This window comes from Salmo salar, chromosome 05 (assembly GCF_965601325.2).
Source record: "Salmo salar chromosome 05, fSalSal1, whole genome shotgun sequence".
NCBI classification, from domain to species: domain Eukaryota; kingdom Metazoa; phylum Chordata; class Actinopteri; order Salmoniformes; family Salmonidae; genus Salmo; species Salmo salar.
The window spans coordinates 4,931,619-4,957,505 of record NC_138295.1 but is presented as its reverse complement, the minus strand read 5'-3'; the positions used below and the strand labels follow the sequence as shown (position 1 = coordinate 4,957,505).

At 44.0% G+C, this 25,887-nt stretch overlaps 1 protein-coding gene across 4 annotated transcripts in view; it reads left to right on the top strand.

Moving 5' to 3' along the window:
• Positions 1–865: 865 nt before the first annotated feature.
• LOC106604111 (RING finger protein 44) overlaps positions 866–25,887 on the top strand; it is a 56,265-nt gene continuing 31,243 nt past the window's right edge. The window contains exons 1-6 of one of the 4 annotated variants that reach the window (XM_082975005.1): positions 866–1,180; positions 11,440–11,637; positions 12,401–12,632; positions 13,092–13,202; positions 15,290–15,466; positions 25,457–25,624. In XM_082975005.1, the coding sequence (XP_082831131.1) occupies positions 11,531–11,637; positions 12,401–12,632; positions 13,092–13,202; positions 15,290–15,466; positions 25,457–25,624 (795 nt within the window). In that variant the 5' untranslated portion in view covers positions 866–1,180; positions 11,440–11,530. Of the gene's footprint in view, positions 1,181–9,615; positions 9,938–11,439; positions 11,638–12,400; positions 12,633–13,091; positions 13,251–15,289; positions 15,467–25,456; positions 25,625–25,887 lie in introns of those variants that run through there. The other 3 variants (XM_082975003.1, XM_014198512.3, XM_082975004.1) reach the window with 3 other exon arrangements.

Genomic DNA, 25,887 nt, shown 5'->3' with positions numbered 1-25,887 from the left:
AACATTTCCAGGGAATAAACCATATCGTCATGGCTACAATATGATCGGTATACTGTATTTGTATTTACTTAAAGACCACATACATCTAAATGTAACCAATCATTTGGTTTGTAAAACTAATTGTTTGACTAACCTATTCATTCTATATATAACCTACAGTTATAACTATGGAATATAAGGCTTTAGATCAACAGGCCTATCTTTTCATGATCATGTGCCCTCTTATCTTCTGACCTCAACGGGACTTCCTGGATAAATACATGTTCAATAAAAAAAAGTTACAAATAATATATATATATAAAAAGGACTTTTACGAATAATATTTCACGTCATCTCACACAAGTCCTTATTGAGATGAGCAGATGAAAGACAAAGTGAATAGCTGCTTTTCCACTAGAGGGAGGCAGAAGTCAAAAGCACACACTGTGTCGCAAACCGATGACGAAACCTGGATCTCCTTTGTGAGCCACCTGACTGTTTGCCCCCAAATGAGCAAAAACCTAGACATTCCCTTGGGAAACCAGACTAAAATCTTCAGGTCTCGTCTCAGACAAGGCTAAGTGTGGTTCCTAGTCCCAACCATCTCCGTTGGGTGTAGTGTAGCGTAATACTATAGGGGGTATTCTACAACATTCTTGGAAGGATACTAATAACCATCGTGTAACCTGATAGTGAAATTGCATTGATACAAACTAAAACAAAGGAGCATATAAAGTCAAAATCCCTTCGATATGAGGCCAATGACCTACTTATAGACAAGTGATCTTGACAGCCGACACATGACATTGGAGATATTAGTCTGTCCCAGTCATACCGTCATTACGGTAAAGCAGACAGGATGGAGGGCGCTCTCTCATATGTGCCCAAATGGGGGTAAAACGTTTACTGCGAACCCCCAAAACAAGTGTCAGGGTGCTCTACCAGCCATGTACAATCAACTGGACTATATTATGATTACAATTTGGCGGCGTCTGGTCATAAATCCCGCTTAGGGTGTTGGTTTCAGGTGTTTTGTGTAATACAAGCTATAATGTATGTACCTTTCTTTACAATAGTGGTGAATTCCACGGAATGTTCCACATAGGAACAGCTGACGACAATGCCGCACCGAAAATATGAACGAGATGTGAAGGATTACAAGAAGTATCATTAAATCAAATGCTTGCTAATTAACAATCAGGTAACGATATTTATCACGTTGTCTAGACAGTTTGCATAGATTTTTTCTGTTCCTGTTTGCGTGCTTAGCTGGCTGGGTCACAGTTTTTCCAGGGATTGCGTTGGGTTTCGCTGTCTGTCTTTTCCCCCAGTCTGCCTTGAGCCCCTCCTTGTTTTGTATTTCGCTAGGAGAGAGTAATGTTTACATTCCGCATAGGAAACGTAAGGATAGACCCCAGTTATCTCCCACTTCACGAACCGGTGTTATGTCCTGTCAAAAATGGTTAGGACATCCCAATAAGGATGCATTGGTCTCCTTCCCTGCTTATATGAATATAACCGTCTGCAACATTGCAGTGTTTTTATCTGCAGTGAAGCAATCAGACAGCCAGGCCTGACGTGCAGATGCTCAGACATAATCCATGATGTAATGTTATCTGGGCAAAATATATGTATGCTGGATCAATAGACTTAAAAAAAAAAAAAAACTTTATTTATTTGGATTAGGCAATTCTCAATGTCTGTTGCTCCCGTTACAGGCCTATTTCACTTTATTCCACAGATAAATATCCTGTGCAAGGACCACTAGTGAGTACCTTTACATGCACAGTAATAATTCGATATTAAAGTGATTATGTAATAGTCATGTAAACACCTTACTCTGTGTATCTTAATCCGTGTAAGGTTAAAAATCGGAAGTAAACATACGCCGATTAAAACACTTGATCAATCTTTCGAATTATTAGGACATGTAAAACCCCCCTAAATGGCGTTCCAACTGTGTATTTGATCTGCGCATGTGCTAACACCAAGCAAGCCTCTCTAGAGTACCACAGTGTGAGTCATAATAACCATAAAACCTAGCGGTCAAACAAGGAAATGGTTCCAATCGTTTTTCCACCATTCATTTTCCCCATAGGGGATTCTAGAAACACTTAATATTAACGCTGTGTTTTGTGTAGGCTTACCCTGATTCGAAAATTCAAATGTTTTGCTCCATTTTAATTTATTTTAGTTTTTAGCTTTATTTAATTAGGCAAGTCAGTTAATAACTAATTCTTATTTTCAATGACGGCCTAGGAACAGTGGGTTAACTGCCTTGTTCAGGGGCAGAACAACAGATTTTTACCTTGTCTAGCTATGATTGATGTTACTGACTAGCTAGCAAGGTGTATTAACATGACTAGCTAGCAAGGTGTGCTAACATGACTAGCTAGCAAGGTGTGCTAACATGACGAATTAGAAGGGTGTGTTAACATGACTAGCTAGCAAGGTGTGCTAACATGACTAGCTAGCAAGGTGTGCTAACATGACTAGCTAGCAAGGTGTGCTAACATGACTAGCTAGCAAGGTGTGCTAACATGACTAGCTAGCAAGGTGTGCTAACATGACTAGCTAGCAAGGTGTGCTAACATGACTAGCTAGCATGGTGTGCTAACATGACTAATTAGAAGGGTGTGTTAACATGACTAGCTAGCAAGGTGTGCTAACATGACTAGCTAGCAAGGTGTGCTAACATGACTAGCTAGCAAGGTGTGCTAACATGACTAGCTAGCAAGGTGTGCTAACATGACTAGCTAGCATGGTGTGCTAACATGACTAATTAGAAGGGTGTGTTAACATGACTAGCTAGCAAGGTGTGCTAACATGACTAAATAGCAGGGTGTGCTAACATGACTACTAGCAGGGTGTGCTAACATGACTACTAGCAGGGTGTGCTAACATGACTAACCTAGCGGGGTGTGCTAACATGACTACTAACAGGGTGTGCTAACATGACTAACCTAGCAGGGTGTGCTAACATGACTAACCTAGCGGGGTGTGCTAACATGACTAACCTAGCAGGGTGTGCTAGCATGACTAACCTAGCAGGGTGTGCTAACATGACTAACCTAGCAGGGTGTGCTAACATGACTAACCTAGCAGGGTGTGCTAACATGACTAACCTAGCGGGGTGTGCTAACATGACTAATTAGCGGGGTGTGCTAACATGACTAATTAGTGGGGTGTGCTAACATGACTAACCTAGCGGGGTGTGCTAACATGACTAATTAGCAGGGTGTTCTAACATGACTAACCTAGCAGGGTGTGCTGACATGCCTAATTAGCAGGGTGAGCTAACATGACTAACCTAGCAGGGTGTGCTAACATGACTAACCTAGCGGGGTGTGCTAACATGACTAATTAGCGGGGTGTGCTAACATGACTAATTAGCAGGGTGTTCTAACATGACTAACCTAGCAGGGTGTGCTGACATGCCTAATTAGCAGGGTGAGCTAACATGACTAACCTAGCAGGGTGTGCTAACATGACTAACCTAGCGGGGCGTGCTAACATGACTAACCTAGCGGGGCGTGCTAACATGACTAACCTAGCGGGGTGTGCTAACATGACTAACCTAGCGGGGTGTGCTAACATGACTAACCTAGCAGGGTGTGCTAACATGACTAACCTAGCGGGGTGTGCTAACATGACTAATTAGCGGGGTGTGCTAACATGACTAATTAGCAGGGTGTTCTAACATGACTAACCTAGCAGGGTGTGCTGACATGCCTAATTAGCAGGGTGAGCTAACATGACTAACCTAGCAGGGCGTGCTAACATGACTAACCTAGCGGGGCGTGCTAACATGACTAACCTAGCGGGGCGTGCTAACATGACTAACCTAGCGGGGTGTGCTAACATGACTAACCTAGCGGGGTGTGCTAACATGACTAACCTAGCAGGGTGTGCTAGCATGACTAACCTAGCAGGGTGTGCTAACATGACTAACCTAGCAGGGTGTGCTAACATGACTAACCTAGCATGGTGTGCTAACATGACTAACCTAGCGGGGTGTGCTAACATGACTAATTAGCGGGGTGTGCTAACATGACTAACCTAGCGGGGTGTGCTAACATGACTAATTAGCAGGGTGTTCTAACATGACTAACCTAGCAGGGTGTGCTGACATGCCTAATTAGCAGGGTGAGCTAACATGACTAACCTAGCAGGGTGTGCTAACATGACTAACCTAGCGGGGTGTGCTAACATGACTAATTAGCGGGGTGTGCTAACATGACTAACCTAGCAGGGTGTTCTAACATGACTAACCTAGCAGGGTGTGCTGACATGCCTAATTAGCAGGGTGAGCTAACATGACTAACCTAGCAGGGTGTGCTAACATGACTAACCTAGCGGGGTGTGCTAACATGACTAATTAGCGGGGTGTGCTAACATGACTAACCTAGCAGGGTGTGCTAACATGACAAATTAGCAGGGTGTGCTAACATGACTAACCTAGCAGGGTGTGCTGACATGCCTAATTAGCAGGGTGAGCTAACATGACTAACCTACCAGGGTGTGCTAACATGACTAATTAGCAGGGTGTGCTAACATGACTAACCTAGCAGGGCGTGCTAACATGACTAACCTAGCGGGGTGTGCTAACATGACTAACCTAGCGGGGCGTGCTAACATGACTAACCTAGCGGGGTGTGCTAACATGACTAACCTAGCGGGGCGTGCTAACATGACTAACCTAGCGGGGTGTGCTAACATGACTAACCTAGCGGGGCGTGCTAACATGACTAACCTAGCGGGGCGTGCTAACATGACTAACCTAGTGTAACCGATGTGAAATGGCTAATAGCGTTTCAATCGGTGACGTCACTCGCTCTGAGACTTGAAGTAGGGTTGCCCCTTGCGTTGCAAGGGCCGTGGCTCTTGTGGCGCGATGGGTAACGATGCTTCGGTGGGTGTCAGTTGTTGATGTGTGCAAGGGTCCCTGGTTCGAGCCCAGGTTGGGGCGAAGAGAGGGACGGAACTTACATTGATGTTGTTGACCCGGATCGTTGGTTGCTGCGGAAAAGGAGGAGGTCAAAGGGGGGGTGAGTGTAACCGATGTGAAATGGCTAGTTAGTTAGCGGTGGTGCGCGCTAATAGCGTTTCAATCGGTGACGTCACTCGCTCTGAGACTTGAAGTAGGGTTGCCCCTTGCGTTGCAAGGGCCGTGGCTCTTGTGGCGCGATGGGTAACGATGCTTCGGTGGGTGTCAGTTGTTGATGCGTGCAAGGGTCCCTGGTTCGAGCCCGGGTTGGGGCGAAGAGAGGGACGGAACCTACACTGTTACACTAGCGGGGTGTGCTAACATGACTAACCTAGCGGGGCGTGCTAACATGACTAACCTAGCGGGGTGTGCTAACATGACTAACCTAGCGGGGCGTGCTAACATGACTAACCTAGCGGGGCGTGCTAGCATGACTAACCTAGCAGGGTGTGCTAACATGACTAACCTAGCGGGGCGTGCTAACATGACTAACCTAGCGGGGCGTGCTAACATGACTAACCTAGCGGGGCGTGCTAACATGACTAACCTAGCAGGGTGTGCTAACATGACTAGCCTATCAGGGTGTGCTAACATGACTAGCCTATCAGGGTGTGCTAACATGACTAACTAGCAATGAGTACTAGCAGATAGTAGCTCTGTGGACTGCATGTTTTTTTTCTTTTGGAAAAGTTTTATTGTTGCATTTCCTTTAAAACAGCTCATATATTTTTGCACATCATTTTATACACATATAAATAAAGCATAAACACAGTATTTGAATATTACATTTACATTTGTTAAAAAGTACATGATGTTAAAAACAATAGAAACAACCATGAATAAAAGTACTTTTTGTTGTAAAAAAATTACAAATTCTGTAACAGCCATTTAAAATGTGTACAAATGATTTAACAAAGGTAAAACATTTAAGACATGCAAAACGTGTTAAAAAGTCACTTTGTTAAAAGGCTGTCTTCGGTCCTTGGTACAGAAACTCGCCTCCTCCTGATTCCTCCTTACAAGCAAAAACTAAAGCAGGAAGCACCAGTGACTCAGTCATAAAAAAAGTGGTCAGATGAAGCAGATGCTAAACTACAGAACTGTTTTGCTAGCACAGACTGGAATATGTTCCGGGATTCTTGCGATGGCATTGCGGAGTATACCACATCAGTCATTGGCTTCATCAATAAGTGCATCAATGACGTCATCCCCACAGGGACCGTTCGTACGTATCCCAACCAGAAGCCATGGATTACAGGCAACATTTGCACTGAGTTTAAGGGTAGAGCTGCCACTTTCAAGGAGTGGGACTCTAACCCGGAAGCTTATAAGAAATCCCGCTATGCCCTCCGACGAACCATCAAACAGGCAAAGCGTTAATACAGAACTAAGATTGAATGGTACAACACCGGCTCTGACGCTCCTTGGATGTGGCAGGGCTTGCAAACTATTACAGACTACAAAGGAAAGCACAGCCGAGAGCTGCCCAGTGACACGAGCCTACCAGACGAGCTAAATAAGTTCTATGCTCGCTTTGAGGCAAATAACACTGAACCATGCATGACAGCATCAGCTGTTCCAGACGACTGTGTGATCACGCTCTCCGCAGCCAATGTGAGTGAGACCTTTAAACAGGTCAACATTCACAAGACCGCAGGGCCAGACAGATTACCAGGACGTGTACTCCGAGCATGCGCTGACCAACTGGCAAGTGTCTTCACTGACATTTTCACCCTCTCCCTGTCTGAGTCTGTAATACCAACATGTTTCAAGCAGACCACCATAGTCCCTGTGCCCAAGAACACTAAGGTAACCTGCCTAAATGACTACCGACCCATAGCACTCACGTCTGTAGCCATGAAGTGCTTTGAAAGGCTGGTCATGGCTCACATCAACACGTTTATCCCAGAAACCCTACACCCACTTCAATTTGCATACCGCACCAACAGATCCACAGATGATGCAATCTCTATTGCACTCTACACTGCCCTTTCACACCTGGACAAAAGGAACACTTATGTGAGAATGCTATTCATTGACTACAGCTCAGCGTTCAACACCATAGTGCCCTCAAAGCTCATCACTAAGCTATGGACCCTGGGACTCAACACCTCCCTCTGCAACTGGATCCTGGACTTCATGACGGGCTGCCCCCAGGTGGTAAGGGTAGGTAACAACACATCTGCCACGCTGATCCTCAACATGGGGGCCCCTCAGGGGTGCGTGCTCAGTCCCCTCCTGTACTCCCTGTTCACTCATGACTGCACGGCCAGGCACGACTCCAACACCATTATTAAGTTTGCTGATGACACAACAGTGGTAGGCCTGATCCCCGACAACGATGAGACAGCCTATAGGGAGGTCAGAGACCTGACCGTCTGGTACAAGGACAACAACCTCTCCCTCAACATGACCAAGACAAAGGAGATGATTGTGGACTACAGGAAAAGGAGGACCGAGCACACCCCCATTCTCGTCAACGGGGCTGTAGTGGAGCAGGTTGAGAGATCAAGTTCTTGGCGTCCACATCACCATCACACTAACATGGTCCAAGCACACCAAGGCAATTGTGAAGAGGGCACGACAAAACCTATTCCCCCCCCAGGAGACTGAAAAGATTTGGCATGGGTCCTCAGATCCTCAAAAGGTTTTACAGCTGCACCATCGAGAGCATCCTGACGGGTTGCATCACTGCCTGGTATGGCAACTGCTCGGCCTCCGACCGCAAGGCACTACAAATGGTAGTGTGTACGGCCCAGTACATCACCGGGGCCAATCTTCCTGCCATCCAGGACCTCTATACCAGGCGGTGTCAGAGGAAGGCCCTAAAAATTGTCAGACTCCAGCCATCCTAGTCGTAGACTGTTCTCTCTGCTACCACACGGCAAGCGGTACCGGAGCACCAAGTCTAGGTCCAAGAGGCTTCTAAACAGCTTCTACCCCGAAGCCATAAGACTCCTAAACAGCTAATCAAATGGCTACCCAGACTATTTGCATTGCCCCCCCCCCCCTTCTACGCTGCTGCTACTCTCTGTTATTATCTATGCATAGTCACTTTAATAACTCTACCTACATGTACATAATACCTCAATTACCTTGACACCGGTGCCCCCGCACATTGACTCTGTACTGGTACCCCCTGTATATAGCCTCCACATTGACTCTGTACCGGTACCCCCTGTATATAGCCTCCACATTGACTCTGTACCGGTACCCCCTGTATATAGCCTCCACATTGACTCTGTACTGGTACCCCCTGTATATAGCCTCCACATTGACTCTGTACTGGTACCCCCTGTATATAGCCTCCACATTGACTCTGTACCGGTACCCCCTGTATATAGCCTCCACATTGACTCTGTACCCTAACACCCTGTATATAGCCTCCACATTGACTCTGTACCGTAATACCCTGTATATAGCCTCCACATTGACTCTGTACCGTAATACCCTGTATATAGCCTCCACATTGACTCTGTACCGTAATACCCTGTATATAGCCTCGCTATTGTTATTTACTGCTGCTCTTTAATTATTTGTTTTTATCTCTTACTTTTTTGTTGTTGAATTTTCTTAACTACATTGTTTATTAAGGGTCTGTAAGTAAGCATTTCACTGTAAGGTCTACACCTGTTTGAATTCGGCGCATGTGACAAATAAAAGCTTATTTGATTTTTGAAATCACTAAAACCAAATCGAAACAGTGTAAAAATGAGATTCGACCTACATTCATTGTTTCTTGACCATGTACAACTCGCTAGTAATTACCGAAATAAAAGCTAGACATTTTTTACATTTTAGCAGCAGCGCTCTTATCCAGAGCGACTTACAGTTGTGAATGCATACATTTCATAATTTTTTTCCCCGTACTGGTACCCCGTGGGAATCGAACCCACAACCCTGGCGTTGCAAACACCATGCTCTACCAACTGAGCCACACGGGACCAGACAGTCAGAAAATTCCCAAAACAATGGATAGAGGACAATTCTTTTGCACATTTTGACAGCGAGGAAATCAAACAAATTTTCAGTGCAGCCCTCCAGACCTCGTTGAATACCAAATGTTTGACACCCGTGGTCTACTTCTTCTTAAAACATCGGTGTCTCTTCCACGGGACGGTTGAGCTAACGTAGGCTAATGTGATTAGCATGAGGTTGTAAGTAACAAGAAAATGTCCAAGGACATAGACATATCTGATATTGGCAGAAAGCTTAAATTCTTGTTAATCTAACTGCACTGTCCAATTTACAGTAGCTATTACTGTGAAAGAATACCATGCTATTGTTTGAGGAGAGTGCACAATTTTGAACATGAAAAGTTATTAATAAACAAATTAGGCACATTTGGGCAGTCTTGATACAAAATTTGGAACATAAATGCAATGGTTCATTGGATCAGTCTAAACATGTGCTGCCATCTAGTGGCAACAATCTAAATTGCACCTGGGCTGGAATAATACATTATGGCCTTTCTCTTACATTTTAAAAAATGTTTTTTTTTCTTCTTTGTATTATATTTTACCAGATGTATTGTGTTATATTAGCCTACATTCCTTTCACATTTCCACAAACTCCAAAGTGTTTCATTTCAAATGGTATCAGAATATCCATATCCTTGCTTCAGGGCCTGAGCTACAGGCAGTTAGATTTGAGTATGTCATTTTAGGCGGAAATTGGGGGGGGGAAAGGGCGGATCCTAAAGAGGTTTTAAAAGCTGTATTTAGTTGAGTTGTTCAGCATCAACGTTGTGTCTGTGCCAGACCTATACGTTTTTTAAATTTTATTTATTTGTATGTATTTGTGATCAAGGATTGCTATCGCCAGCAGGATGTGAATCGTTAATTTGGGATACAGTGTAGCTATAAAGCATCATTGGTTTCGGTGTCGCCTTCAGTTTGTGATTGGTGTTTATAACAGTCGGACAGAAGAGAGGTGGATTCATCCAAAAACAATAACACGCCTAAAGGAAAGGTGCCAATTACATTTATCCTAATTAATCAATGTAAACGAAACAGTCATTTAGGAAAAAATAATAATATACCAGCTTGTATTTCTTTAGACTGATGGATGGGACAATGCAATAACGTTAGATAGCAAATAGGCTATCTACTAGCATAACACAGCCTGTGAACATGAACCAATATTAAGTTAGGGTAACGTTTGGTAACTATCTGCTTATCTATGCATAGTCACTTTAATAACTGGCTAGCTAGCTAGTTAAGCATGGTCAGTTAGCTAAAAGGAAAACATTTATTAGCGAGCTAGGTGACTGTAGGCAGGTTAGCTATCTCGCTAATCATGTTCCTTTCATGCATTTAGCTACTGAAAGCTTGCATATTTGCGAAATATATGATTTTATAAGCTTGCTTCTTTTGTGCAACACGCACACTGCAAAACATGTGGTTGACAGTGGACGGCTATCTTGGTTTATAACAGCTAAGCTAGCTCCTGTGTCCATTGCAAGCCTTTGTGCTTTTTGAGGCTAACTGCGTTAGCATCACGGAATATCAGCCATACACTTGTATTTTTATTAACAGTTGCAACGTTGCATGTCTGTCTCATTAAAACGTGAAACAAATGTTATCGCTATTTATTTAGCTAACTAACTCCTCTGTCCTTTTGTTGTTGCTTTGTTTGTCCCTGAGCACATGGCTTTCCTTGTTTTTTGTTTGTTAGCTACAGCGCCCCCTATTTACGACTTGAAATAGTCCAGCGGTAATGTGGCTGCGTTTATACCGGCAGCCCAATGTGTTTTATTTCTGTTTTACTTTGAGATTTTATTTGTTGGACCAATCAAATCAGCTCTGAAAACATCTGTTGTGAAGAAATCTGACGTGATTGGTCAAAGGACCAATTAGTGGAAAACATGTGAATTGGGTTTCCTGTGTAAATACCTTGCAGGTTTAGCCTAGCTACAGTCAGTAGTTATACATTTGTCATTTAGCAGATGCTCTTATCCAGAGTGACTTAGTTAGTGTAGTATTTTTTTTTGTCTGATAGAAAATGTTTTACATCTTAAAGGTGCAGTCAAAGTTCTGTTTTCCCGTGTTTTTGAAACGAACACTGTAAAAGTGTGAAAACATTTGATCAGATGTTGTTTCCTGATAGTTGCTGGTTGTAAATAAAATCTGCACAGGACCTTGTAATCTGCAGGTTTGCATGGTGACATCACCATGTGTTAAATTTGGTTAATAGACCAAATAACAAAGACTTCCAAACCTCTCTGCCAATAACAGCTAGTTTTCAGTTTTACCCTCCCAGACAGTCCTAGCTAAATTCTTGCTTGAGAAATAGTTATTTTTGCCAGTTTTATTGGAAATCTCTTACACTAAGGTACTTAATTGTTACCCAGAAATGATTTGATATATACACACACACACACACACACACACACACACATTTGAAATCAACCTCCGTTTTGCGTATCTAGGCTAGTGAGTGTGGTTGGGTAGCTAATGGTGTTTTATTTACAGGGTAAAGACAGAGGTTAGAAGGCGCAAGTGCCTCCAGCACCGCTGCTCTCCTCTTCCAGAGTGTGACTCGTCGGTCCCCACGACGTCACCAATGCGACCATGGGACATAGCAGTGAATAGGTGGCCACCGACAGCCCCCTTGAACCAAAGGAGGTTCCTAGGAGAGCCCTGCAACACACCAGTGCACCTCAGGAGAAGGTAAATAGTACTCCCTTAAGTACTTTGACGCGTTCCAAATGGCACCCTATTCCCTATACAGTAACACTACCCATAGAGCTTTGGTCAAAAGTAGTGCACTATGAAGGGAATAGGGAGACATTTGGGAAGCTTTTGCCCTCTTTAAAAAAAAAAAAAATGTTTTTTTTTTTTTAATCAACTGTCATCCTGGGTTAATGGGCCGTCCGTCCTGAGACTTCCTGTATAGTGTGTTCTGGTCTACTACATACCGGTTTAGGAATCATTTGTGCTGTATTCAAGGACCGACTGCCCTGACATCACTTCTTTGACTGTATTTGATAAACTACTGTCTCACAGTTTACATGAACTGAAGAAAAGCAGAATACATTTTTTTTTTTTTTTTTTAATGCATAGAAAATTGTATGGAGTGTTGTATCGAAAAATAATGTCAATTGTCTTAAGTATATCCCAAACGGATCATGTTAATTGTCCATGCATGGTATCCTTGATGTTTCACAGTGTGCTTACTTGAGGTTCCAGACCAAAAAAAGCGACCATCATGTCTTTTGGATCCTAGCTGTTGTTTAGGGACCTTTTTTTCCCTCACTAACCTTCTCTAACTTGTGATATTCATAAACATGTTTTAATGTCAAATAAATAAATAACATTACATTAAAGACAATCTTAAGTATATCCTAAACAGATAATTGGATAGATTATTTTTATTTTTGAAATACATGTTATGCCTGATGTTTTATGGTGTGCTACCTTGATGTTCCTGCAGCCCGCCAGTGAGACGACAGTGGGGGAGTCGAGACCGACTGGTTATACTGCACAACGCCTTGCCACAGGATGAGAATTTCCACCACCCTCTCTTCTCCCAGCAACATCAGCAGGTTCTTTTAGATGAGGCCAGACAGTACAGCCATACCAGTGCACCGCCGCGCATGCTTCACCCTGCCGCACACCCACCTCAGCATCAACACACCCCCATCATGGTGGAGCTACACGACCAGGTACGTAGCTACGCCTCTGTAGTAGTGGGGACCCTATTCCCTTTGGGGCCCCTGGTTAAAAGTACTGCACTTAAATAGGGTACAATTTGGAACACAATCGAAATGAAAAGACTAGAGAAGAGTGTGCAACTTTCCTTTCATTTACTTTCAGAGTGTATGTTGAACAAGCCAGTTAAGTCGGCCGTCATTGTAAATAAGAATTTGTTCTTAATTGACTTGCATTGTTAAATAAAGGTTAAATAAAAATGTTGTGGCCCAGTAAACTAGAAATTGACACTGGTTTAAGATGTGGGTTATTTATGCCGTTTGTTAGGCTTTTATGATACTGTGAGCTTTGGAGAAAGATAATACACACAACAGTCTTTAAAATGAGACTACGTGTTACGTTTTGTCTTTTTGAAGTTGTTTGGAAAAATGGACTGAATCACTGTTTTCTCTCTTGTACTAATATTGCACCAGGGATCCGTTCCCATCTCTTACACTGTTACCACGGTGACGACGCACGGTTTCCCCATCCACACCGGGCAACCTCTCCCAGGGTGCAACAGTCAGCAGCTCCCAGCATGCTCGGTAATGTTCAGCGGACAGCTCTCTCTGCTCTGCTGCCTTCCTCCTCCTGTGAGTTTGAAAAGGAAGAGCTGGAATATCAGTGACGTCCATGTCAGCAACGCACCATACCCCACTGTTAATACACCGCTTCCTACGCACCATACCCCACTGTTAATACACCGCTTCCTACGCACCATACCCCACTGTTAATACACCGCTTCCTACGCACCATACCCCACTGTTAATACACCGCTTCCTACGCACCATACCCCACTGTTAATACACCGCTTCCTACGCACCATACCCCACTGTTAATACACCGCTTCCTACGCACCATACCCACTGTTAATACACCGCTTCCTACGCACCATACCCCACTGTTAATACACCGCTTCCTACGCACCATACCCCACTGTTAATACACCGCTTCCTACGCACCATACCCCACTGTTAATACACCGCTTCCTACGCACCATACCCCACTGTTAATACACCGCTTCCTACGCACCATACCCCACTGTTAATACACCGCTTCCTACGCACCATACCCCACTGTTAATACACCGCTTCCTACGCACCATACCCCACTGTTAATACACCGCTTCCTACCCACTTTTAATACACCGCTTCCTACGCACCATACCCCACTGTTAATACACCGCTTCCTACGCACCATACCCCACTGTTAATACACCGCTTCCTACGCACCATACCCCACTGTTAATACACCACTTCCTTCGCACCATACCCACTGTTAATACACTGCTTCCTACGCACCATACCCCACTGTTAATACACCGCTTCCTACGCACCATACCCCACTGTTAATACACCGCTTCCTACGCACCATACCCCACTGTTAATACACCGCTTCCTACGCACCATACCCCACTGTTAATACACCGCTTCCTTCGCACCATACCCCACTGTTAATACACCGCTTCCTACGCACCATACCCCACTGTTAATACACCACTTCCTACGCACCATACCCCACTGTTAATACACCGCTTCCTACGCACCATACCCCACTGTTAATACACCGCTTCCTACCCACTGTTAATACACCGCTTCCTACGCACCATACCCCACTGTTAATATACCGCTTCCTACGCACCATACCCCACTGTTAATACACCGCTTCCTTCGCACCATACCCCACTCTTAATACACCGCTTCCTACGCACCATACCCCACTGTTAATACACCGCTTCCTACGCACCATACCCCACTGTTAATACACCGCTTCCTACGCACCATACCCCACTGTTAATACACCGCTTCCTACGCACCATACCCACCCCTAGCATACCTCAGCAACCCATCATACCACTACCAACACACATTTTTACATTTACATTTTAGTCATTTATCAGACGCTCTCATCCAGAGCGACTTACAGTACTGAATGCATACATTTCATATATTCTTTTAAACATTTTTTTTCCCGTACTGGTCCCCCGTGGGAATCGAACCCACAACCCTGGCGTTGCAAACACCATGCTCTACCAACTGAGCCACACGGGACCCCAACACACACACCATTCAACTACCACCAACACACCATTCAACTATCAACACACCATTCAACTACCAACACACCATTCAACTACCACCAACACACCATTCAACTACCACCAACACACCATTCAACTACCACCAACACACCATTCAACTACCACCAACACACCATTCAACTATCAACACACCATACCACTATCAACACACCATACCACTATCAACACACCATACCACTACCAACACACACCATAATCACTTCAGTGGTGTTCACTGTCGCACCCCTACCGACACTGCTTCTTCGTTAAGCTGTTTAGCAACACGATATTTGCTAATATTCTTGACGTCATTGCATCTGAGCTATGGACATATTCACTCTTGTTCGTGTGTCGGTGTAGCGTAAGAATAGGCCATAGATGGCTGGTAATACCCATAGATGTTTATTTTCTTTACTGCTTTGACTGACGTAGAATTGGTTTTCTTGAGGACGGCCCTGCCAGTCTTGTTCTGTATGGGTAACCACCGTTTTATTAATACCGTTCTTGTTATTAACAATCTGTCTGTCTGTTTTTTTTCCTCTATTTTTCTAGCTCATCCAAGCCTGTACAATGCAGCATTTGCCAGTGTCTTACCAAGCTTTCCCACCCCTGATCTCCAGTGAACATTTTATATTGCACCCCAATCCCCCGGGGCCACCACCCCACCAGCCTCCTCACCTTACTCCTCTCAGCCAGTTCCTCCCTCTCCAGAGGCAGCACCCACGCATGGTGAGTACCCCCGTCTGAGTCCCAAATGGCTCCCTACACCCTACATAGTGCTCTACTGTTGTCCAGAGCCCTATTCCCTATATAGTGCACTACTATAGACCAGAGCCCTATTCCCTATATAGGGCATTACTTTAGACCAGGGGCCTATTCTCTATATAGTGCACTACTTTTGTCCAGAGCCCTATTTCCTATATATAGGGCACTACTTTAGACCAGGGCCCTATTCTCTATATAGTGCACTACTTTTGTCCAGAGCCCTATTCCCTATATAGGGCACTACTTTAGACCAGGGCCCTATTCCCTATATAGTGCACTACTTTAGACCAGGGCCCTATTCCCTATATAGTGCACTACTTTAGACCAGGGCCCTATTCCCTACATAGTGCACTACTGTTGTCCAGAGCCCTATTCCCTATATAGTGCACTACTTTTGTCCAGGGCCCTATTCCCTACATAGTGCACTACTTTAGACCAGGACCCTATTCCCTATATAGTGGACTACTTTTGACCAGGACCCTATTCCCTATATAGTGCACTACTTTAGACCAGGACCCTATTCCCTATATAGTGCACTACTTTTGACCAGGACCCTATTCCCTATATAGTGCACTACTTTAGACCAGGGCCCTATTCCCTATATAGTGCACTACTTTTGACCAGGACCCTATTCCCTATATAGTGCACTACTTTTGACCAGGGCCCTATTCCCTATATAGTGCACTACTTTAGACCAGGGCCCTATTCCCTACATAGTGCACTACTGTTGTCCAGAGCCCTATTCCCTATATAGTGCACTACTTTTGTCCAGGGCCCTATTCCCTACATAGTGCACTACTGTTGTCCAGAGCCCTATTCCCTATATAGTGCACTACTTTAGACCAGGACCCTATTCCCTATATAGTGCACTACTTTTGACCAGGACCCTATTCCCTATATAGTGCACTACTTTAGACCAGGACCCTATTCCCTATATAGTGCACTACTTTTGACCAGGACCCTATTCCCTATATAGTGCACTACTTTAGACCAGGACCCTATTCCCTATATAGTGCACTACTTTAGACCAGGGCCCTATTCCCTATATAGTGCACTACTTTTGACCAGGACCCTATTCCCTATATAGTGCACTACTTTTGACCAGGACCCTATTCCCTATATAGTGCACTACTTTTGACCAGGACCCTATTCCCTATATAGTGCACTACTTTTGACCAGGACCCTATTCCCTACATAGTGCACTACTGTTGTCCAGAGCCCTATTCCCTATATAGTGCACTACTTTAGACCAGAGCCCTATTCCCTATATAGTGCACTACTTTTGACCAGGGCCCTATTCCCTATATAGTGCACTACTTTAGACCAGAGCCCTATTCCCTATATAGTGCACTACTTTTGACCAGGGCCCTATTCCCTACATAGTGCACTACTGTTGTCCAGAGCCCTATTCCCTATATAGTGCACTACTTTAGACCAGGGCCCTATTCCCTATATAGTGCACTACTTTAGACCAGGGCCCTATTCCCTATATAGTGGACTACTTTTGACCAGGACCCTATTCCCTATATAGTGCACTACTTTAGACCAGAGCCCTATTCCCTATATAGTGCACTACTTTTGTCCAGGGCCCTATTCCCTACATAGTGCACTACTGTTGTCCAGAGCCCTATTCCCTATATAGTGCACTACTTTAGACCAGGGCCCTATTCCCTATATAGTGGACTACTTTTGACCAGGACCCTATTCCCTATATAGTGCACTACTTTTGACCAGGACCCTATTCCCTATATAGTGCACTACTTTAGACCAGGGCCCTATTCCCTATATAGTGCACTACTTTTGACCAGGACCCTATTCCCTATATAGTGCACTACTTTAGACCAGGACCCTATTCCCTATATAGTGCACTACTTTTGACCAGGACCCTATTCCCTATATAGTGCACTACTTTTGACCAGGACCCTATTCCCTATATAGTGCACTACTGTTGTCCAGAGCCCTATTCCCTATATAGTGCACTACTTTAGACCAGGACCCTATTCCCTATATAGTGCACTACTTTAGACCAGAGCCCTATTCCCTATATAGTGCACTACTTTAGACCAGAGCCCTATTCCCTATATAGTGCACTACTTTAGACCAGAGCCCTATTCCCTATATAGTGCACTACTGTTGTCCAGAGCCCTATTCCCTATATAGTGCACTACTTTAGACCAGAGCCCTATTCCCTATATAGTGCACTACTGTTGTCCAGAGCCCTATTCCCTATATAGTGCACTACTTTAGACCAGAGCCCTATTCCCTATATAGTGCACTACTTTAGACCAGAGCCCTATTCCCTATATAGTGCACTACTTTTGACCAGGACCCTATTCCCTATATAGTGCACTACTTTAGACCAGAGCCCTATTCCCTATATAGTGCACTACTTTTGACCAGGACCCTATTCCCTATATAGTGCACTACTTTAGACCAGGACCCTATTCCCTATATAGTGCACTACTTTTGACCAGGACCCTATTCCCTATATAGTGCACTACTTTTGACCAGGACCCTATTCCCTACATAGTGCACTACTGTTGTCCAGAGCCCTATTCCCTATATAGTGCACTACTTTAGACCAGGGCCCTATTCCCTATATAGGGCACTACTTTAGACCAGGGCCCTATTCCCTATATAGTGCACTACTGTAGACCAGAGCCCTATTCCCTATATAGTGCACTACTTTAGACCAGGGCCCTATTCCCTATATAGTGCACTACTTTTGACCAGGACCCTATTCCCTATATAGTGCACTACTTTAGACCAGGGCCCTATTCCCTATATAGTGCACTACTTTTGACCAGGACCCTATTCCCTATATAGTGCACTACTTTAGACCAGGACCCTATTCCCTATATAGTGCACTACTTTTGACCAGGACCCTATTCCCTATATAGTGCACTACTTTTGACCAGGACCCTATTCCCTATATAGTGCACTACTGTTGTCCAGAGCCCTATTCCCTATATAGTGCACTACTTTAGACCAGGACCCTATTCCCTATATAGTGCACTACTTTAGACCAGAGCCCTATTCCCTATATAGTGCACTACTTTAGACCAGAGCCCTATTCCCTATATAGTGCACTACTTTAGACCAGAGCCCTATTCCCTATATAGTGCACTACTGTTGTCCAGAGCCCTATTCCCTATATAGTGCACTACTTTAGACCAGAGCCCTATTCCCTATATAGTGCACTACTGTTGTCCAGAGCCCTATTCCCTATATAGTGCACTACTTTAGACCAGAGCCCTATTCCCTATATAGTGCACTACTTTTGACCAGGACCCTATTCCCTATATAGTGCACTACTTTAGACCAGAGCCCTATTCCCTATATAGTGCACTACTTTTGACCAGGACCCTATTCCCTATATAGTGCACTACTTTAGACCAGGACCCTATTCCCTATATAGTGCACTACTTTTGACCAGGACCCTATTCCCTATATAGTGCACTACTTTTGACCAGGACCCTATTCCCTACATAGTGCACTACTGTTGTCCAGAGCCCTATTCCCTATATAGTGCACTACTTTTGACCAGGACCCTATTCCCTATATAGTGCACTACTTTAGACCAGAGCCCTATTCCCTATATAGTGCACTACTTTAGACCAGAGCCCTATTCCCTATATAGTGCACTACTTTTGACCAGGACCCTATTCCCTATATAGTGCACTACTTTTGACCAGGACCCTATTCCCTATATAGTGCACTACTGTAGAAGCGCTTTAGATGAACAACAACAAAAAAATAGATGAAATTTAGAAAAACCAAGGTGATGGAAAGATCACGGCTTGAGTGGTCATCTGAGGAAGGTGGGCTAGCAGGGAGCAGCCAGCCAGCACGGTCTCTTCAAGGTGTCTCGCTGTCTCTGGCTTTTCCATGGTAGGAGCTAAGTCACTGCAGTCCATGGACTCTGTAGTAGGTAGCTAGCTAGCTAGTCCTTCACTACTACCAACAAGGAAGTGAGGTAGTGGACTAACAGGAGGGGGGGGCAAACGTTTTGGCCGAAAGGTCACATCGGGATGTTTTTTTTACGATTTGTTTGTCAAAATCAATTTGTGGGTCAAAAAATTGACACTTACTTGAAAATAAATACAGTTCCTTCAGAAAGTATTCATACCACTTGACTTGTTTTCGTGTTTTGTTGTAATAGCCTGAATTCAAAATGTATTGAATTGTATTCTGACACATCTACCCACAATGCCCCATAATGACAATGTGAAAACGTGTTTTTAGACATTTTTGCAAATGTGTTGAAAATGAAATACAGAAATATTTCATTTACATAAGTATTTACACCCCTGAGACAATATGTATTAGAATCACCTTTGGTTGAGATTACAGCTGTGAGTCTCTGAAGAGCTTTGCACACCTGGATTGTACAATATTTGCACATTATTCTTTAAAATATTCTTCAATCTCTGTCAAGTTGGTTGTTGGTCAATGCTAGACCGTTATTTTCAAGTCTTTCCATAGATTTTCAAGCCGATATTAAGTCAAAACTGTAACTCGTTCACTCCGGAACATTCAATGTCGTCTTGGTAAGCAACTCCAGTGTAGATTTGGCCTTTGTGTTTTTGATTATTGTCCCGTTGAAAGGTGAATTCGTCTCCCAGTGTCTGTTGTAAAGCAGACTGGACCAGGTTTTCCTCCAGGATTTTCCCTGTGCTTAGCTCTATTCCGTATCTTTGTATCCTTTAAAAAAAAAAAAAAAAAATGTTCTCCTTGCCGTTGACAATGCCCATAACATGATGCAGCCACCAGTCTTCCTTCATTTCGCTCTATTTAGGTTAGTATTGAGGAGTAACTACAGTGTTGATCCATCCTGTTTACTCCTATCAAAGCCATTAAACTCACTAACTGTTTCCGAATCACCTTATACATTTACACTTACTCAGTGATATGGTGCTGCTAGTGATAGACAACATTTAGAGACCCAATACAGACAGTTTAAACAACGTTTCCATACGTTATATACAACTAGGTAGAGTGAGCATAGAGCTGTAAGAGAATGAGCAGATATACAAATGATGTACATGGGGTATATGGTTGATGTACAGGGGGGTATACATACGGCTGGGATGTACAGGGGGTATATGGTTGATGTACAGGGGGTATACATACGGCTGGGATGTACAGGGGGTATATGGTTGATGTACAGGGGGGTATACATACGGCTGGGATGTACAGGGGGTATATGGTTGATGTACAGGGGGTATACATACGGCTGGGATGTACAGGGGGTATATGGTTGATGTACAGGGGGGTATACATACGGCTGGTATGTACAGGGGGGTATACATACGGCTGGTATGTACAGGGGGGGTATACATACGGCTGGGATGTACGGGGGGGTATACATACGGCTGGGATGTACAGGGGGGGTATACATACGGCTGGGATGTACAGGGGGTATACATACGGCTGGGATGTACAGGGGGGGTATACATACGGCTGGGATGTACAGGGGGGGTATACATACGGCTGTGATGTACAGGGGGTATATGGTTGATGTACAGGGGGGTATACATACGGCTGGTATGTACAGGGGGTATACATACGGCTGGGATGTACAGGGGGGGTATACATACGGCTGGGATGTACAGGGGGGGTATACATACGGCTGTGATGTACAGGGGGTATATGGTTGATGTACAGGGGGGTATACATACGGCTGGGATGTACAGGGGGTATATGGTTGATGTACAGGGGGGTATACATACGGCTGGGATGTACAGGGGGTATATGGTTGATGTACAGGGGGGTATACATACAGCTGGGATGTACGGGGGGGTATATGGTTGATGTACAGGGGGGTATACATACGGCTGTGATGTACAGGGGGTATATGGTTGATGTACAGGGGGTATATGGTTGATGTACAGGGGGGTATACATACGGCTGTGATGTACAGGGGGTATATGGTTGATGTACAGGGGGTATATGGTTGATGTACAGGGGGGTATACATACGGCTGGGATGTACAGTTGGGATTTTCTCTATTTATGCATAGTTTTGATGCTGAATGTTATCTGATCTTCAACCAAAACCCTAATATTAGATAAAGGGTAGCTTAGTTTACAAATAACAAAAATGTATTTATACTTATTTAATGAACAAAGTTATACAACACCCAATTCCCTTGTGTGAAAAAGTAATTGCTCCCTTACACTCAATAACTGGTTGTGCCACGTTTAGCTGCAATGACCACAACCAAACGCTTCCCGTTGTTGTTGATCAGTCTCTCACGTCACTGTGGAGGAATTTTGGCCCACTCTGCCATGCAGAACTGCTTTAACTTAGCGACGTTTTCAAGCATGAACTGCCCGTTTCATTCAAGTCCTGTCAAAACATCTCAATTGGGATTAGGTCTGGACTTTGACTAGGCCATTCCAAAACTTCAAATTTGTTGCTTTTTAACTTTTTTTTCATGTACAGTTTTTATTGTGTGTTTTGGATCGTTGTCTTGCTACATGAGCCAGCTGCGTTTCATCTTCAGCTCACAGACGGATGGGCCTGACATTCTCCTGTAGAATTCACTGATACAGAGCAGAATTCATGGTTCCATTCTATTAAGGCAAGTCGTCCAGGTCCTGAGGCAGCAAAGCATCCCCTAAACCATCAATCACACTTCTACCACCATGTTTGACCGTTGGTAAAAGGTTCTTACTGTGGAATGCAGTGTTTTGGTTTTCGCCAGGCATAATGTGGACCCATGTCGTCCAATAAGTTATTATTTTTGACTCGTCTGTCCATGGAACATTCTTCCAAGAGTCTTGATGATCATCCAGGTGCCTTTTTGGCAAACTGGGAGTCAACTTTTTGGATGAGATTCCTGAAACCCCTGCCAGAGGTGAATTTTTGGTGGAGGTGGTGACTGGGGTGAGAGGGGTTGGAAATCCTTGCGCTGGAGTCGTGCAGTATTGACTGGGAGATTTTTTTGACATTTTTTATCAGTCATCATTGTCCTCATGGTGAAATCCCTGAGCGGTTTCCTTCCTCTCCGGCAACTGAGTTAGGATGGACTCCTGTATCTTTGTAGTGACTGAGTGTATTAATACACCATCCAAAGTGTAATTATTAACTTCACCGTGCTCAAAGGGATATTCAATGGCTGCTTTTTTTCCTTCTTTTTTTACCCATCTACCAATAGGTTTGTTCTTTGCGAGGCATTGGAAAACCTCCCAGGTTTTTGTTTTGAAATTCACTGCTCGACTGAGGGGACCTTACCGATTTAATTGTATGTGTGTGGTCATCATCATCTTTAACACTGTTATTGAACACAGTGAGTCCCATGCAACTTATGTAACTCGTTAAGACATGTTTTACTCTTGAACTTATTTAAGCTTGCCATAACAAGACTCAACACATTTCAGCTTTTTTTTTTTGTATTCTAAAAACATAATTCCACTTTTAACATTTATGGGGTATTGTGTGTAGACCAGTGATACAAAATCTCAATTTAATAATTGTTTAATTCTGGCTGTAACATATTTGGAGGAAGAAGGAAAAAAAGTGACGGTGTTTGAATAGTTTCTGAAGGCGCTGTATGTCCATTACAATTTATACATACTTTATATCAAGTTGTAGAGGTTCAAGAGTGGCCTGGAGAGTTTTTCCAACCCAAAATAGTATTTATATATATATTTTTTAGTTTTACCTCCCGGAGGTTGTAGTTTGCCTGATGTAAGGAATGGAGTTGCATTTAGGACGGAATCATGTCCATTACGAATAACAATGGAATAACGTTATACGTACGCCTCGTCATCCAGTACACTACGACTACTACACTAGTACTATATACTATACTATATACTATACTATATACTATACTACAGCGAGGGGAAAAAAAAGTCCCTTGTTGATGTTTCATTCCCCCAATACTGCACTGTAAAGTCCTTAGTGATGTGCTACTGACATAATCTGTGCTCCTCTGCAGCCCTGCTATACTATATACTATATACTATACTACAGTGAGGGGGGAAAAGTATTTGATCCCCTGCTGATTTTGTACGTTTGCCCACTGACAAAGAAATGATCAGTCTATAATTTTAATGGTAGGTTTATTTGAACAGTGAGAGACAGAATAACAACAACAAAAAAATCCAGAAAAATGCATGTTAAAAATGTTAAAAATGATTTGCATTTTAATGAGGGAAATAAGTATTTGACCCCTCTGCAAAACATGACTTAGTACTTGGTGGCAAAACCCTTGTTGGCAATCACAGAGGTCAGATGTTTCTTGTAGTTGACCACCAGGTTTGCACACATCTCAGGAGGGATTTTGTCCCACTCCTCTTTGCAGATCTTCTACAAGTCATTAAGGTTTCGAGGCTGACGTTTGGCAACTCAAACCTTCAGCTCCCTCCACAGATTTTCTATGGGATTAAGGTCTGGAGACTGGCTAGGCCACTCCAGGACCTTAATGTGATTCTTCTTGAGCCACTCCTTTGTTGCCTTGGCCGTGTGTTTTGGGTCATTGTCATGCTGGAATACCCATCCACGACCCATTTTCAATGCCCTGGCTGAGGGAAGGAGGTTCTCACCCAAGATTTGACGGTACATGGCCCCGTCCATCATCCCTTTGATGCGGTGAAGTTGTCCTGTCCCCTTAGCAGAAAAACACCCCCAAAGCATAATGTTTCCACCTCCATGTTTGACGGTGGGGATGGTGTTCTTCCCTGTGGCTCAGTTGGCAGAGCATGGTGTTTGCAACGCCAGGGCTGTGGGTTCGATTCCCACGGGGGGCCAGTACAAAAAAAAAAAATGCATGAAATGTATTCATTCACTACTGTAAGTCGCTCTGGATAAGAGCGTCTGCTAAATGACTAAAATGTAAATGTAATGTGTTCTTGGGGTCATAGGCAGCATTCCACCTCCTCCAAACACGGCGAGTTGAGTTGATGCCAAAGAGCTCCATTTTGGTCTCATCTGACCACAACACTTTCACCCAGTTGTCCTTTGCCAATGAACATCTGAATGATTCAAACTTCAGACGGGCATGTTTATGTGCGCTGCAGGATTTCAGTCCTTCACGGCGTAGTGTGTTACCAATTGTTTTCTTGGTGACAATGGTCCCAGCTGCCTTGAGATCATTGACAAGATCCTCCCGCGTAGTTCTGGGCTGATTCCTCACCGTTCTCATGATCATTGCAACTCCACGAGGTGAGATCTGGCATGGAGCCCCAGGCCGAGGGAGATTGACAGTTCTTTTGTGTTTCTTCCATTTGCGAATAATCGCACCAACTGTTGTCACCTTCTTACCAAGCTGCTTGGCGATGGTCTTGTAGCCCATTCCAGCCTTGTGTAGGTCTACAATCTTGTCCCTGACATCCTTGGAGAGCTCTTTGGTCTTGGCCATGGTGGAGAGTTTGGAATCTGATTGATTGATTGCTACTGTGGACAGGTGTCTTTTATACAGGTAACAAGCTGAGATTAGGAGCACTCCCTTTAGGAGTGTGCTCCTAATCTCAGCTTGTTACCTGTATAAAAGACACCTGGGAGAGGGGGTCAAATACTTATTTCCCCTTATTAAAATGCTAATCAATTTATAACATTTTTGACATGCGTTTTTCTGGATTTTTGTTGTTGTTATTCTGTCTCTCACTGTTCAAATAAACCTACCATTAAAATTATAGACTGATCCTTTCTTTGTCAGTGGGAAAACGTACAAAATCAGCAGGGGATCAAATACCTTTTTTCCCTCACTGTACACAGAAGTTGATCCACGTTAATAAAAAATAAAAAAGTGACGAGTCGCCTAGGATTTAGTTAGAATGTATTAACCAAATATTTATATTGCTTTCAGTGGTACTTTCTGAATGTACTTTCTGAATAGTAGTTGATCCACATTTTCATTAAAAAGGAATGAGTCGGGAGTTAGAATGTATGAAACCCATCACTGACTGTTTTAGTCTTCTCTTTCACTCCCTCCCCGTCGGTCAGCCTCTCCAGAGGGTAGAGAATGAAGTGGACCTCAGGGGGGACCAGCATCCATTAAGAACGTTCTCTTACCCTGCCTCGAGTCACCACCACCCACCAGCGATGCCTCCCTCTGTCCCCCTTCAGTACCTCCCTCAGGAGCCTCTGCACCAAGAGATGCCCTTCCCAGTGGTAAGGCTTTACCTCACACCTGCCCCTCCCAGTGGTAAGGCTTTACCTCACACCTGTCCCTCCCAGTGGTAAGGCTTTACCTCACACCTGTCCTTCCCAGTGGTAAGGCTTTACCTCACACCTGTCCTTTTCAGTGGTAAGGCTTTACCTCACACCTGCCCTTCCCAGTGGTAAGGCTTTACCTCACACCTGCCCTTCCCGGTGGTAAGGCTTTACCTCACACCTGTCCTTCCCAGTGGTAAGGCTTTACCTCACACCTGCCC